Source organism: Raphanus sativus, chromosome 7, assembly GCF_000801105.2.
Source record: "Raphanus sativus cultivar WK10039 chromosome 7, ASM80110v3, whole genome shotgun sequence".
In the NCBI taxonomy this organism is placed as follows: Eukaryota; Viridiplantae; Streptophyta; class Magnoliopsida; order Brassicales; family Brassicaceae; genus Raphanus; species Raphanus sativus.
Window position 1 is genome coordinate 18,979,786 of NC_079517.1, and position 14,531 is coordinate 18,994,316.

Here is a 14,531-nt window from a genome sequence, read left to right on the forward strand (position 1 = left end):
TTCCTTCCTTATCTTCCTCGATTGCATAGGAGTGTTCCCCCTGGGTCTGATTATTTCGAGAGTTCCCTTTTTATGAGGTCCTCTTGCTTCCGAGGTTTCGTTTTTCGAATGACTCTGGGATTTTTTGTGGAGTTTATCCAGTGCAGCTGTTTCCTCTTCCAGGTTAACATATCTGGAGGCTCTATGAAGAGCATCGTCGATAGTTGGGGGAGGATTGAGCGTTAGCTCCGACCAAAGTTCTGATTTATACCAGAGACCTCTCCTGAGAGCCTCGATGGCAACTAGATCATTGGGATTCGAGAGCTTAGTTCTCACTGCTCTGAATTTTTCGATGTAGGCTCGTAGTGAGTCTCCAACTCCTTGTTTAATTTTCCAAAGGTCAGCCTCGGATGCTTGCTTTTAGGATGTGAGTCGAGTATTGCTTCATGAAGGCATTACTTAACTGGTCGAAACTGTCTATCGATTTTGGTTCAAGACCAGAGAACCATTCGAGGGCTGTTCCGACAAGGTTTTCGGCGAATGTCCTGCAGTAACCTGCATTGCATTCTTCTTTCGTGAAGTGAGCCTTCACGGTAGCTAGCCGAAAGGCTCTTAGATAGGCCTTCGGGTCCGAGGTCCCGTTGTATTCGGGGATCTTAATTTTTCGGGTATCTCTTACGTAACTGCTGGCAATTCTGTCAGTGAATAGAGTTCCACAGGTATCCTTAATCAAGCTCTCGATTTTGGGAGCTGAGCTCGTTGCCTTGTGGACTTGAGCTCCCAATTTTTGGAGAGTTGCGTGAGTTCGCTCCATATATCTGCGAATAGCCTCAGGTCCCTCTAAAGGAAGGACAGTCGGGTCATCATTAGGTACTTGACGAACAGGTCCCTGATGAAATCGTGTTCGATCATTCTCCCAATCGCTTGGTTGGCTGTCTTGCCCACCGGCCCTTGGTTATTTTGACGAGTCGGTTTGTGTGGCGAGCTGAAGGATCAGCATCCGTCCTTTCATCCGGATTCGTGTTTAGGTTTCTGGCCTGAAACGCCGGAGCTGATGTTCTGCCCCCAGACGGATTGAATACTCCTTCTCCCAACCTAGTGCTAGGTGGTGGAGGAGGTAAGCGAGCACTTCGACCAGTAACCTGATCGGATAAAGAGCTGGTTGATGCTAGGTTGCTTCCCATAGCGCTGGTGAGGGGTGGACTAAACATAGGCGTGGTCCTATCACGAGGCGTTTGGAAAGCAGGTCCCTGTTCTCCTGAACCAGTGTTATCAAGAGAAAAGTCTAGATGTCCTCGCAGGAACGAGGGGTCAGTTATTCGATCTCGGAAGGTAGCTCCCGAGCCCTGACGTTGCGGTGGTTGGGTTAATGCGGTTAGAGATCTAGTGACCTCTTCGAATCGTTGCTGCCGAGCGGCTAGCTGTTGCATTGTACGCTCACCTTCTTGAGCTTTTTCTACCAGCTGCATCATCATGCGGTGGATCTCAGAGAGCTGAGCCTCCGTCTGGTTCGGAGAAGGTTGGTGTTGAGGGGTAACGAGGGCTGGGCTCCCTGGATCGATCCCACTGGAGGTTCTCGTGTTGGCTGCTCCAGCACTGTTCATCGAGATACTGTTCACCGAGATACTGTTCATCGAGATACTGTTCATCGAGATACTGTTCTTCCAGTACTGTTCATCCGAGTACTGTTTATCGGGATACTGTTCATCGGGATACTGTTCATCGAGATACTGTTCATCGAGATACTGTTCACCGAGATACTGTTCATCGAGATATTGTTCTTCCAGTATTGTTCGTCCGAGTACTGTTCATCGGGATACTGTTCATCGGTTAGATGAATTTGTTGTCTGATCGACTGGATTCATCCTTAAGTTGGAGTAAGGGATTCCATTGTTTCTTCCCCACAGACGGCGCCAATTGTGAGGGATTAAGCTCACCTCCTGATTTTAGGTCAGGTTAAGATTTAGGAAAAGGTTAGGGAAAGATAACGTGGGTTGAATCCCGTAAGAACTTATAAGATGAATGATGATTTTATTGATTCTTGATAAGAATTGTTTACAAGGAATGTTTTTGAGATTACAAAGAGATAATATTATTTAAGAGCTAATGTGTATGAATCGTAGAGAATGCGGATCCTTTGATTATTGTTTGATGTCTTCTTTAAATAGCCTCAGGCTCCGTCGGTTGCTACCAACAGGTTTCCGAGATCCTCTCCGTGATTTGAGGGATTTGTAACAGCTTCCCTTTGACCGGGTCCTGCGCTTATTTATTTGTCCACGAGCTACCTCTTTGACCGGGTCCTGCGCCTGTTTACTTGTCAAGGAGCTGCCTCTTTTCCTTGACCTCTCTGATGAACATCTCTAGCTCACAGCCTCCGGATCTGACTTAGCTGTTTTTGAAGATTGAATTCATGATGGGCCTTTCGCGGCCCGTTATCATTTCTTATTGTCTATCACTAGCTAGGGGGCATATTTGGGCCCAACAGAGATGAGCAACAACAATAGCCTCACATGGAAGAAAGGTAGAAAAAAAGCTATTACTTGTTTGAGATTTATCAAAAGAGAAAGTAGTCTCCATTCATTTTCTGTTATAGTTTCTGTTATAACAGTTACTCTTCATAGACTCAGAGTAAACCGAATCAACAGTATTAAATCGGAAATGAATTAACAACATTAACCAATCTAAACCGTACTCTTTCTTCATACTTATACTCCTATAGACCCCTTCCAGATGGCATGTTTGGGGAAAGTAATGACATCTTGCTGAGAATATAATGGAAAGGACCCGGATGTAGAGTAAACAAATCCACTAGTTGATCCATTGTACGCACATGAAGAGTTTTGATCAGTCCAGAGATCACCTTGTCACGCACTTTGTGGCAGTCACGTTCAAGGTGTTTAATTCTTTCATGAAAAATCGGGTTATTGGTAATGTGGATCGCAGCAGTAGAGTTGCAGTAGAAGGAAACTGACTGGCATTGAGGACCATCAAACTCAGCCAAAAGATTAACCAACCATTCGACTTCTTTAACTGCAAAACTCATTGCTTTGTATTCTGATTCCGCATAAGAACATGAGACAGTGTCTTGTTTCTTATATTTCCAAGAAATAAGAGAAGTCCCAAGGAACATACAGAAGCCTGAAGTAAAACGTCTCGTGTCTTTACAAGAACTCCAGTTAGCATCTGTAAACGCTATATTAGGATCAGATCATTCGTTGCAGAGAAGAAAAATCTGAGGCCTATAGTGCCTTTGAAATAGTGAAGAACCTTGTGAGCTGCACGAAGATGTGACTTCCTCGGAGCAGAGGTGAACTCAGAGCTTATTGATGGCGAAAGTAATATATGGTCTAGTGATAGTTAGATACATCAAACGACCAATCAACCTTCTGTAAGCTTCTGGTTCTTCCAATAATGGTTCATCACCATCTGAACGCAACTTAACATGATGATCCATAGGAATGGTTGAAGGTTTACAGGCAAGCAAGCCAGCATCTTCAAGTAATTCTATGGTGTATTTCCTCTGACAAACAGATATTCTAGAACTTGAGCGAGCAATCTCAAGGCCAAAAAAATATTTCAAGGGGCCAAGATCACAAAGTTTGAAGAACTGCTTGAGATCTGTCTTTAGTTGCGTGACTTCATCATCATCATCATTAGAAGTGATTATAATATCATCAACGTATACTAGTACTGCAATGTACTTCCCATTGATGTTTATGTTGAACAGAGTATTATCCGTATATGATTTCTCAAAGTCAAGAGTCATCAATGTTGAACTGAACTTGAGAAACCATTAATGTGATGCTTGTTTTAAACCATAAAGAGATTTACGTAGTCTACATACCGGATTAGAAGGTAGATTAACGTCTTCTTTAGGTGTGTATCCCGGTGGTAGTTTCATATATATCTCCTCTGTTAGATTTACATTGAGAAATGCATTAGAGATATCTAACTGAGTGAGACTCCCAGATTTAGCTGCTGCAACTGCAAGAATAGTCTTGACAGTAGTCATTTTGCAACTAGCGAGAAAGTTTCAACAAAATATATTCCTTCTTGATGAGTGTATCTTTTGGCAACTATGCGTGCTTTGTATCTCTCTAAAGTTCCATTTGCATTCAACTTCACTTTGTAAACCCATTTACAACCAATGGCATGTTTACCAGACAGAAGAGAGCATATTTCCCATGTATCATTGGCCTCTAAAGTAATGAGTTCCTCATTAATTGCTTTGATCCATTCGTCAAATTTCTTTGCTTGAGTGAAAGATGATGGTTCCAAAAGGAGAGATACTGAGCAGACACAGGCTTTATACCCATCAGAGAGCTGATTATACGAGAGATATGAAGCCAAAGGGTAAGGTATATCTGTCCCAGTCATATTGCAGTAATAGTCATGTAAGTATGAATGAGGTTTAGATACCCTTTTAGCATCTTCTGAACCGGATTGAGAAGATGAAGAAGGACTGTCCTGTGAAGTTTCTTTCACATTAGTGGAATCAGTGTGTTCAACATCAGTAATCTCTCTTGAATATCCATTATAGAGAAGAAATCCGAAGCAGAATCTTTGTCAAAAGAAGCAAATGGAAATATGTCTTCATGAAAAACCACATCTCTAGATGTGAATGTCATTTGTTTCAAGATTCAGAAGCTTATAACCTTTGTATCTTGCAGGATAACCAATCATGACACAAGGTTTTGCTCTGGGTTAAAACTTATGACGTTTCTTGGAGCTTGTAGAGTAGTAGAGAAGACAACCAAATACTTGTAGACCTCTATAATCAGGCACCTTTGAGGTTAACATCTGAAACAATGATTTGTTGTTCAACAATGGTGTAGAAATCCTGTCGATCAAGAATACCGCTGTAAGAATGCAGTCACCCCAAAACTCAAGTGGAAGATGTGATTGGAACATCAAAGCTCTCACCATATTTAGTATATGTTGATGCTTGCGTTCCACCACCGAGTTTTGTTGTGGTGTTTCAGGACAAGAGTGAAAGGACTGAATCCCGTTAAATCGAAACAACTCTGCAAATTTCAATTATGGAGATTTGTCTGATCTCACTGCTTTCACCGTAGTCTGAAACTGATTTTCAATCATCTTCAAGAAGCCAGGAAAGACCTGCAACACTTCAGACTTAATACGCAAGAGATACACCCAACTGACTCTTGTGTGGTCATCTACTATAGTCAAGAAATGTTTATATCCTTCTGAAGTTGATACGGAAAACGGACCCAGAGAACAATGTGTGGCAAATCAAAAGCATTATCACGCATGTTGTCTCGAGAGACATAAAGAAGATGCTTTTGTTTTGCTAAGGGGCAAATGACATATTGAAAGGTTTCTTTATTCTTTTGCTTAAGACCAAGTACATCTGTTACTACAGTAATCCTTTCTACAGATGGGTAGCCTATTGTTCCATAGAGGAGTATCAAGAACAACATTAATTGAAACGTCAAATCTTGAGTTGAGGTTCCAATGATTGAAGAAGCTTCCAAGACATACAAGTTTGTGATCTCCTCACAGTGACCAATCATCAATCCTTTGATAGGATCATGTATTAGACAAGTTGAATGGTCAAAACTGACACGACATTTTAAATCTTTGGTGAGTTGACTGATACTCAAAAGATTGAGTCGAAAGTCAGGAATGAATAAGACGTTATTCAATATAAGATACTCATTCAGGTGTATATGTCCAATGCCTTTAATCTTGACACATATTCTAGTAGGAAGCGTAACTGATCTATCAAGGGTATTAATTAAGCTTAGAAACAGATTACGATCATGAGAGACATGATGTGTTGCTCCACTATCAGTGATCCACGATTGAGATGTCAAACAATTACCAGTAGCTCTCAATATTCCCACAAAACATAGTGAGGAAGTAGAGAAAGCCATACCCGGTAATGCTGTGATAGGTCCCATTGATGTCGAAGGTGTAGATGCAGAGGCGAAGTTCATACTCAACTAATTATTAAAGTAAGCGATGACACTCTGTATCTGATCCTTGGACAACGTGTTGATCATCTCTGGAACATTAATATCAGAAACTGTAGAGTCCTATAGAGCAAGCTGAGCAACGACTGGTTTGACTTGGTGTTTATCAGACTGTTTAGTCTTATGCGTGGAAACCAGGTGGATATCAGTGGATCTTGTAACATTTGTCCACAATATGACCATTGTATCCACAATGAGAGCTTATAGGGCATTGCTTCTGATTGTTATAAGTTACATTGATCAAGGGTTGAGCATTGTCTTGTGCAGTCATTTGAAACACATTAACATTCTGAATTGGATTGATGTTGCGTTGACGGTGGTCTTGATCAAGCAAGTTATAAACTTCACAAATATTGGGATCATTCTTCTTCATGATAATTTGACTTCGAGCATTTGAATATGACTCATTAAGACCAGCTAGAAAATTAATGATCTTCGCATGATCTGCCTTTGTAGCAGTAGCTTTGCAACAGTTACACCTTTGACACGTTTCAACACAATATGTTTCATCAAGATCATCCCACAGAGTCTTCAGCTTTGTATAGTATGTTGAAAGATCTATGTTGCCTTGTTGGAGAGACCAAATTTGTTGGGTCAATTGGTAGGATCTTAGCAAGTTTTTGATGTGGAATCGGATTGTTAAGTCCTTCCAAATCCCAGAAGCATCATGAAAGCGTAAGATGCTGCCATAGATCTGCTTTGTGACAGAGTTCAAAATCCAAGATTTGACCATACTATTGCACCGTGACCATATACGATAATGAGGATGCGTTTCAATAGGCCTAGGAAACGAACCATCAACAAAAGCTAGCTTGTTCTTTACCTCTAACGCGATCGTAATAGATATGATCCAAGTGTTATAGTTGGTTCCATCAAGTACCTCAGAGATAAGCGAAGTTCCTGGATTATCACCACTCGTGAGGAAGTATGGTGAATATTGAATTCCATCAAAATCGAACGCTTCACGAGGAATTATTTGTGGAATCTGAACATTTGAGGAAGACGGATTCGCCACAAAGGTCATCGGAACGGGTGGATATTGTACGGAGGTAGATCGAGTTGAAACGACCTGCTGATGTAGCTGTTCTTCTCGTTGATCTTCGAAGAGTAACCATTTTGAGCTGAAGAATGGCGGAATGACCGTAGAAACTCTGAGATGATGAATCAATCGGAGATTAATTCCGATCAACGGCGGAGACGGTGGAGGGTCGTATCATTGATTGTAGTTTCAACGCTCTGATACCATATTATTTGTTTGAGATTTATCGAAAGAGAAAATAATCTCCATTCATTTTCTTTTACAGTTTCTCTTACAACAATTACTCTTTATAGACTCAGAGTAAACCGAATCAACAGTATTAAACCGGAAATGAATTAACAACATTAACCAATCTAAATCGTAGTCACTCTTCATACTTATACTCCAATAGAAGCATTTACAAGGGATGGAGATGGTGATGATGGTTTAACCCACTCTAGCCACGATCTGAAGAAAAGGAGGCTTAGATTTGAAGAAGGAGAAATATATACGAGAACAAGGTTACATGGTTAGGTTAGAAAAATAAGTGGGTTTGGGATTAATAGTAAAAATAAATAAATTTAAACCAAACCAAATGGTTTAGAAATAAAAAAAAAAAAGAAAAACTGGATTTAGAAAATAAACTCGAGAGTTAGGGTCGTTACAGATGCAATCTCAGTTCCATCGGGCTACCAGCTCAGCTCCTGAAGTGGATAGAGTCATAGAAGAAACTCAGAGGACGAAATTCACATATTTTATCACCAGCAACATCCCATACATAAAACTCAAGATCCCCCCCCCCCCCCCCCCATAAGATGGAAAATTAGACTCCCACGTTCATGTGAGCGCTTTTTGCATCGCTATGGGGCGAACTCGTTTTTAAAAGAACTTGGCAAAGCTTATAGATATTCTGAACATTGAACAAATTTTGCAATTGATTTATATGGTGACACATAAGCAAAATTAATAGTCTAATTAGCTAATACATAAGTAAATGGTCTTTTTTAATGTTTACAAAATTGAGGTTACTATTTTTAATGTTCCTCCTTTAATATATAAGGGATATGTTGGAAGTGGAGCTAGAAAGACAACATATATTTATTTATATGTATCCCTTTAATATTAAAACAGAAGCAAAAAACAAGAGTAACCTTAAAATTGATACTTATTTACTTGATTGCCATAATGACGACGTGTCGCTCTAAGAATCCTTCTCAGCCCTGTTTTTAAAAAAACTTTTGTAAACTAGATATATTACACCTTCTGCCATTGGTAAGTTAAGTCATATATATTTTAAGATAAAGTATAAAGCATGATCCGCTTATCTTTCGGATATTACTCACCTCCCTGTAATAAATTCATTGTAAACCGATTGGTTAACACAAGAAGCCTGATTAGAGATTCATCTGTGTTATCAATTTAGAACTTTTTAAAAAAAATCCAAATTCGAATAAATGACTTTGTTCTGTTTTTTTTTTTTGTAAATCCAACATTAATTTGTTTTGTAGTTTTATATAATATACAGTGTCGAATTTTATTATATTGTTTTCAAATAATATTACTTACGTGCATGACATTAGAGATGAACCAAGATGTGTTTTTTTGGTATAATATACAGTTTCTAATTTCAATTTCAAATATAAATTTAAATGAAATTTCTTTAGTGCATCACATTAGAGATGAACCAAGAACAGTTTTTTGTATAATAAATAGTTTCGAATTTAAAATTCAAAATAAATATTCAGAGTTCACGTAATTAGGGTCCCGTGATTTCTGTCAAATACGTGACAATCAAGTGAATGCTTAGGTATAGAAACTTCATGTAATCAGTGTCTCGTGATTTGTACAATAATAACACTTTCTATATTCTCACCTCACTGACTATACGTAATTATATAGGATTTGAATGAATTTTAATGATATTTATATAGGATCCGAAATTAGATATCCCTATAATCATTTCGTCACAATCACTTTATTCTCATGATTATGGTAGATTGCAGGTATTGGGCTAATCACATATTTATAGAAAGGACAACTATTTTACACGTATGTCATATCAAAATCAACCATAATTGATATAAATTAAATATTGATGTAAATATTGATATCAAGATTGAGTGATTTATGAGTCGTATATTATTCATTAATTACTAAATGTGTACTGTTATGGGTATATATAAGAGTTTACATCTAGAGCAAATATGCATTCTAAAGTCAGTATCATCTCTAAAACTCATGTTCAGTGCAAAGCGTAAACAATGAACAGCAGAATTCAGTTTTCATTGATTAATATGCAGTATGTATTCTTATTCATCTTTTTGTACAAGGCTCGAGTACTAACTTAGATTGAATACTGACTAAAACCCATTATTATACTATTTGCAGGTTCACACAGATCAAGTGTGTGGCCTATGGAACTATTGCTCAACAGTTACATGATTTCTAGACCTTTAATGATGCTTATGTTGTACTTTGTGTTTTACAGTTTTGGCGAATTGATTGGGGAGAAGGTAACTTACTGACCGATTTTTTACAGAGTGATTATGTATCATATATAAAATTAATTTTGTTAATCAATCTAAAGAATTTTTTTTTATATGCAAAGGTGGCTTCAAGAATGTGACTAACATTGAAGGGATTTCTAAAATTATGTGACCCTGAAGATGTTCAAAAAATACAGACCTTTGGGAAGAGGTAATGGCCATATAAAGGAGCACAAGTCTATCCGCTTTAAAATATTAAATAATTTTTGATTAGTTTTTTTTCTTTCTTTTATTTTATCTCACTGCTTTCTGAAGACATCTCTGTAGACATCTTCTAGAGGCTTATATTGTTATTTCTACTATTTCCAGCACTTTATTTCTTTTCTGTTAAACATTTTTATTTTATCTTATCATTGAGTATTTCCTTGAATTAAGCTTTTTCACCCGTCAAGTTACGTGAAGAAGATTCAATTGTTTTCTCAATTTTATTTTTTGCTCAATCAGTCGTTTAGTTATTATTATATTAAAGTGATTTCAAATTGACAAACTGATCGTACTATCACAAAAGCATCTCCTTAATATTCTACCTGCCTATTTTTTACAGCAAACTATATTATCATTACTTGATGAATGAAGTATATTTGATTGGTTTCTAAGTTCCATTAGTACATGTAATAATCAGTGACCACCAATTAGATTGTTGGGAAGCAGAACCGTCAAGCACAAGATGATGTCGTTTCGGGAGAAGATTACGAGGAGTCTCAAATCGACTCTACAGAGGAGACGCGCGAGCTGGATCTCGGGTAATGGCTCAACCACCCCACAACATCATTCAAGGAAGTCGTCTCCGCCGTCATCCAGGCCCAGTCACCGAGATCCACCATGATCTGCAACAATTTTGATCGCCTGTAAATAAATTGAGAATCAAACCAAAAGAAGACAAATAAGGAATAATCAAATCTCACATGTACTAATCGGTGAGAGTACAACATTTATCTTCTTTGAAAACTGGTACAATTAATATTTATGTTCTATCGATTGAAGAACAACGATAACCCTGATCCTCTTTTGTATTTTTTTTATTAAACCGGAAAATATGAGGATGGCGATATGCTTTTTCTCTATTCAAATGCCGTGTACAATAATGAGACATTCGTTTTCGCACATGTCAGTTATTGGGTTTTGTTTATGAAGCCCATCAGTTCAAACACGACTTTGGGCTCATGACAATGTTTATAGTTTTACAAATAATCGTTTTCACTTTGGTCCATATATTTCATGTTTAGTTTTGAAAATTGTAAAATGTGTAATGTATTATATACTTTAAATTATTTTTCATTATAATTTATGTTACACTTAACATTTATTAATTCTTTACCCCAAAACTGATTTCAATATTGTAAATGCTTTTAATATTGGTCGTTTCTAATAAACTGATTATTAAAATCTAAACCAAAATCTAAATTAAAATTTTAAAGTCAAATGTAATATTTTTTTTTAATTGTATAGTTTCATCCCGTGCAGGGCGCGGGTCTCAACCTAGTAATATAATATAATGGTTTGGACATGAAACCATTTTTGTAATGAGATTAATAAATGAATGAAGAAAATTTTCTAGTTTTTAAGAATTTGGGCCAATTTCGTTTGGACCTTTTCTGTAAATTTCAGTTTGTATTTAGGTTTGGTTTTAATAAAGATGACAAAAAGAAAAGAATTCAGTTCCCATGAGTTTTTGACCAATTTAATGATTCAATAAAGAGAAAACACCTCTTCCATGTTCAAAATCATAAGTATCGAACAACTCGAAGCAAAATGCACCGTTCCGATATACACCAAATTCCAACGTCATTTTTATAAATGCTTTCATTAATAATATAATAGAAAGACATTTAGACTATTTTATTTTCTTGTTTTCGGAAAAAAATTAAGGGCAAAACTGACAAGACGTTACGAAGCTCCATAGTTGGTGGTGGTCGAGATCCGGCGTCGACGGGTTTCCTCCTTCTCCTCCTCCGATAATGATGATGATGAAGATTCCGAGCGGCGTTGTCGCTTCAGTCATTGCCTTCTCCACCGCCGCTCTCTCTTCTTCTTCCTCAGCTATTCCACCGATCTCTCCTAAGGTAGGTTTCCTCTTTTTAGCATTCGCGATTACAGATCTGCTCTAGGTTCCTGGTCTCATATGATATACACATATATATATATATACATGTTGAATTTGGAATGAAATGAATGAACAGGGCTGGGAATCGAGGAAGATGGAGCCTAGATTTGATGGGTTGAGGTTCATAGAGACGCTGGTCACAGCACACAGATAGATAGATAGATTCATTATCACTTTTGGCCTTTGGTGCTGCAAAAGCTTTGTCCTGTTGTCTTCTATTATACTTTATACCGAAACAGTCTCTCTTTTACAATTAACATTTGTGTACTGAGACTTGTATCGTTCTTTTCTTTATTTTATTTGCCCCCTTTGCTTCAAGGGTTAGGCTAAATTGTGAGCCAATCAACTGCCATTCAGTTATGTTTTTTTCGTATTTTTTTTTTTGGTATGAGCCCAAACATGTATTGAGTTTGTCAAAACTTGTAGATTTATTTGTAAAAAGAGAAACTCTTAAAAAGGAGGGTTTAGTTTGATTGTATTGGAAATACTAGTTGAAGCAATAAGAGTGAGAATATAGTAGTATATGTTAAAGTTGAGTTTTACATTCAAATCGAGAATAGGTTTGTGTCTTTCTCCTCCATGTAGCTGTCACAAATACGAACCAGCAAGTGTGTTGTGTAACAAGAGCATCAAGACAAGAATGATCTGTCATGAGAAGAAGTAAGAATCCGAGGGCAAGCAAATTGCAATTAAAACATGAAAGATGCTCTCTCTGCTCCAGAGACACCGACTTACAGCTCATCAAAACCAACACTACTCTCTCTCTTTCTTCCTTTTCATTATTTCTTTATTACTTACTGTTTTGTTTGTTTACTTTGAAATTTAGTGAAATCCTAACGCTCTGGCCCCATCCTTGCCTCCTCTATCATCTATCTCCCTACAACCACTCACTACTCTTTCTCTCTCTCTTTACTCCCTCACTTCTATCAATGGCGTCTTCCCAGATCTCATTCTCTCTGGTGTGCGTTGCTCTCATCTTTTTCTCTATTCCTCTAAACGTCTCCTCCATTGGCATCAACTACGGTCAGGTTGCCAACAACCTTCCTCCCCCAAAGAACGTCATCCCTCTCCTCAAGTCTGTAGGCGCCACCAAAGTCAAGCTCTATGACGCCGATCCACAAGCCCTCCGTGCCTTCTCCGGCTCCGGCTTCGACCTCACTGTCTCCCTCGGCAACGAGTACCTTGCCCAGATGAAAGACACCGACAAAGCCCGTGATTGGGTGAAGCAAAACGTCCAAGCTTACCTCCCAGCAACCAAGATCGTTGCCATCGTGGTAGGCAACGAAGTCCTCACCTCCAACCAGTCAGACCTTTCCGCGGCGCTCTTCCCGGCGATGCAGAGCATCCACGGTGCTCTTGTCGACTGTGGCCTCAACAAGCAGATCTTCGTGACTACAGCTCACTCCCTAGCCATCCTTGACGTATCCTACCCTCCCTCCGCCACATCCTTCCGACACGACCTCCTGGCAACCCTCACTCCCATCTTGGACTTCCACGTCAAGACTGGCTCCCCCATCCTCATCAACGCCTACCCTTTCTTCGCCTACGAGACTAACCCCAAACACATCTCTCTCGACTTCGTCCTCTTCCAGCCAAACCAGGGCTTCACCGATCCTGGCTCCAATTTCCACTACGACAACATGCTCTTCGCCCAGGTTGACGCCGTCTACCACGCCCTTGACGCCGTCGGCATCACCTACAAGAAAGTCCCTATCGTTGTCTCCGAGACCGGGTGGCCTTCCAACGGCGACCCGCAGGAGGTTGGAGCCAACTGCGACAATGCACGCAAGTACAATGGAAATCTTATCAAGATGATGATGAGCAAGAAGATGAGGACTCCCATTCGACCAGACTGCGATCTCACCATCTTCGTCTTTGCTCTCTTCAATGAGAACATGAAGCCTGGCCCCACCTCCGAGAGGAACTACGGCCTCTTCAACCCTGACGGAACTCCCGTTTACTCCCTCGGGATCAAGACCTCCTCCTCCTCGGGTGGTAGTAGTAGTAGCGGCAGCAAAAACTCCACCGGTGGAGGTAGTAGCAGCAGTGGAGGTAGCACTGGTGGATCACCAGGTGGTGGCGGCGGCGGCGGCATCTACACGCCAGAGAACCCTTCACCTGATTACATGTCCATTTCCTCCGCAATGGTAAAGTTGTCTACTTCACACTTTGATTTATTGTTTTTACTTTCTCAGATTTGCTTCTTCTACGTTTAGGTATTGTGGCTGATTGATTACCTGCTAAATTGTTTGCTTAGAAGAGGAAACTAACTCTCTTAATGTTCCTTTTTGAAAGTGTTTTACAAGTAGAAAACAAATCAACAGCTAAAAGAAATTACGAAGATCGAATAAGGATGCGACAAAAGTTAGTGACTTTCGGTTTAAAGTTGGAATCTTTTTCTATAATTTGACAAACCGTGACGGTGAGTGAAAAAGGTGTAACAATGTGTTTTGTTTTTGTACTGGCTATCACGTGGAGATGACTCTTGTTTGGTCACTTTTGTCTGAAACATAATTGAGATTATTGATTGGCCTCTCTTTTTGACTTGTTGACCTTTGTTAAAAGAAAAAAACAAGGAGGGAGTGACATAAGCAGCTTGTGTGTTTTGGTTGTTGACCGTTGTGCAGGGAAAAGGCAGATTCGTTGAGTGCGTGTTCTTCTTCCTCTTGCTTTGCATCATCAAGCTTCGGCTGTAAAAGCTTCACCCCACTAGATCTCGGCTTTGTACCTCTAATTGGGTTGATGACGTGAAATTATCCCCAAATTTTATTTTATTTAATTAGTTTGTTATGTTGGTGTTTGGTCGGAAACCTATTTTCTTAATGGACCGTGGATTTAGAAAACTTGCCATCTTTGTTGTGCCTACCCCTCCTCTCTTCAACTTCTTT

The 14,531-nt window shown here is 39.1% G+C and overlaps 2 protein-coding genes across 2 annotated transcripts; both read left to right on the plus strand.

The window, feature by feature from the left end:
• The first annotated feature begins 11,194 nt into the window (after positions 1-11,194).
• LOC108817879 (uncharacterized) lies at positions 11,195-12,014 on the plus strand. The gene is made up of 2 exons (XM_018590700.2): positions 11,195-11,602; positions 11,720-12,014. The coding sequence occupies exons 1-2, from the start codon at positions 11,498-11,500 to the stop codon at positions 11,795-11,797; spliced, it is 183 nt and encodes a 60-aa protein (XP_018446202.1). The 5' UTR covers positions 11,195-11,497; the 3' UTR covers positions 11,798-12,014.
• A 377-nt stretch (positions 12,015-12,391) lies between these two features.
• Positions 12,392-14,508, plus strand: LOC108818411 (glucan endo-1,3-beta-glucosidase 10). Its single transcript, XM_018591376.2, has 2 exons — positions 12,392-13,790; positions 14,271-14,508. The coding sequence occupies exons 1-2, from the start codon at positions 12,573-12,575 to the stop codon at positions 14,337-14,339; spliced, it is 1,287 nt and encodes a 428-aa protein (XP_018446878.2). The 5' UTR covers positions 12,392-12,572; the 3' UTR covers positions 14,340-14,508.
• The last annotated feature ends 23 nt before the right edge of the window (positions 14,509-14,531 follow it).

Excerpts from the sequence above, each read along its gene's own strand:
- LOC108818411 (XM_018591376.2), top strand. The coding sequence starts at position 12,573 with ATGGCGTCTTCCCAGATCTCATTCTCTCTGGTGTGCGTTGCTCTCATC. Across the intron at positions 13,791-14,270 it reads TGTCCATTTCCTCCGCAATG|GGAAAAGGCAGATTCGTTGA; the intron begins GTAAAGTTGTCT and ends ACCGTTGTGCAG.
- LOC108817879 (XM_018590700.2), top strand. The coding sequence starts at position 11,498 with ATGATGATGATGAAGATTCCGAGCGGCGTTGTCGCTTCAGTCATTGCC. Across the intron at positions 11,603-11,719 it reads TTCCACCGATCTCTCCTAAG|GGCTGGGAATCGAGGAAGAT; the intron begins GTAGGTTTCCTC and ends ATGAATGAACAG.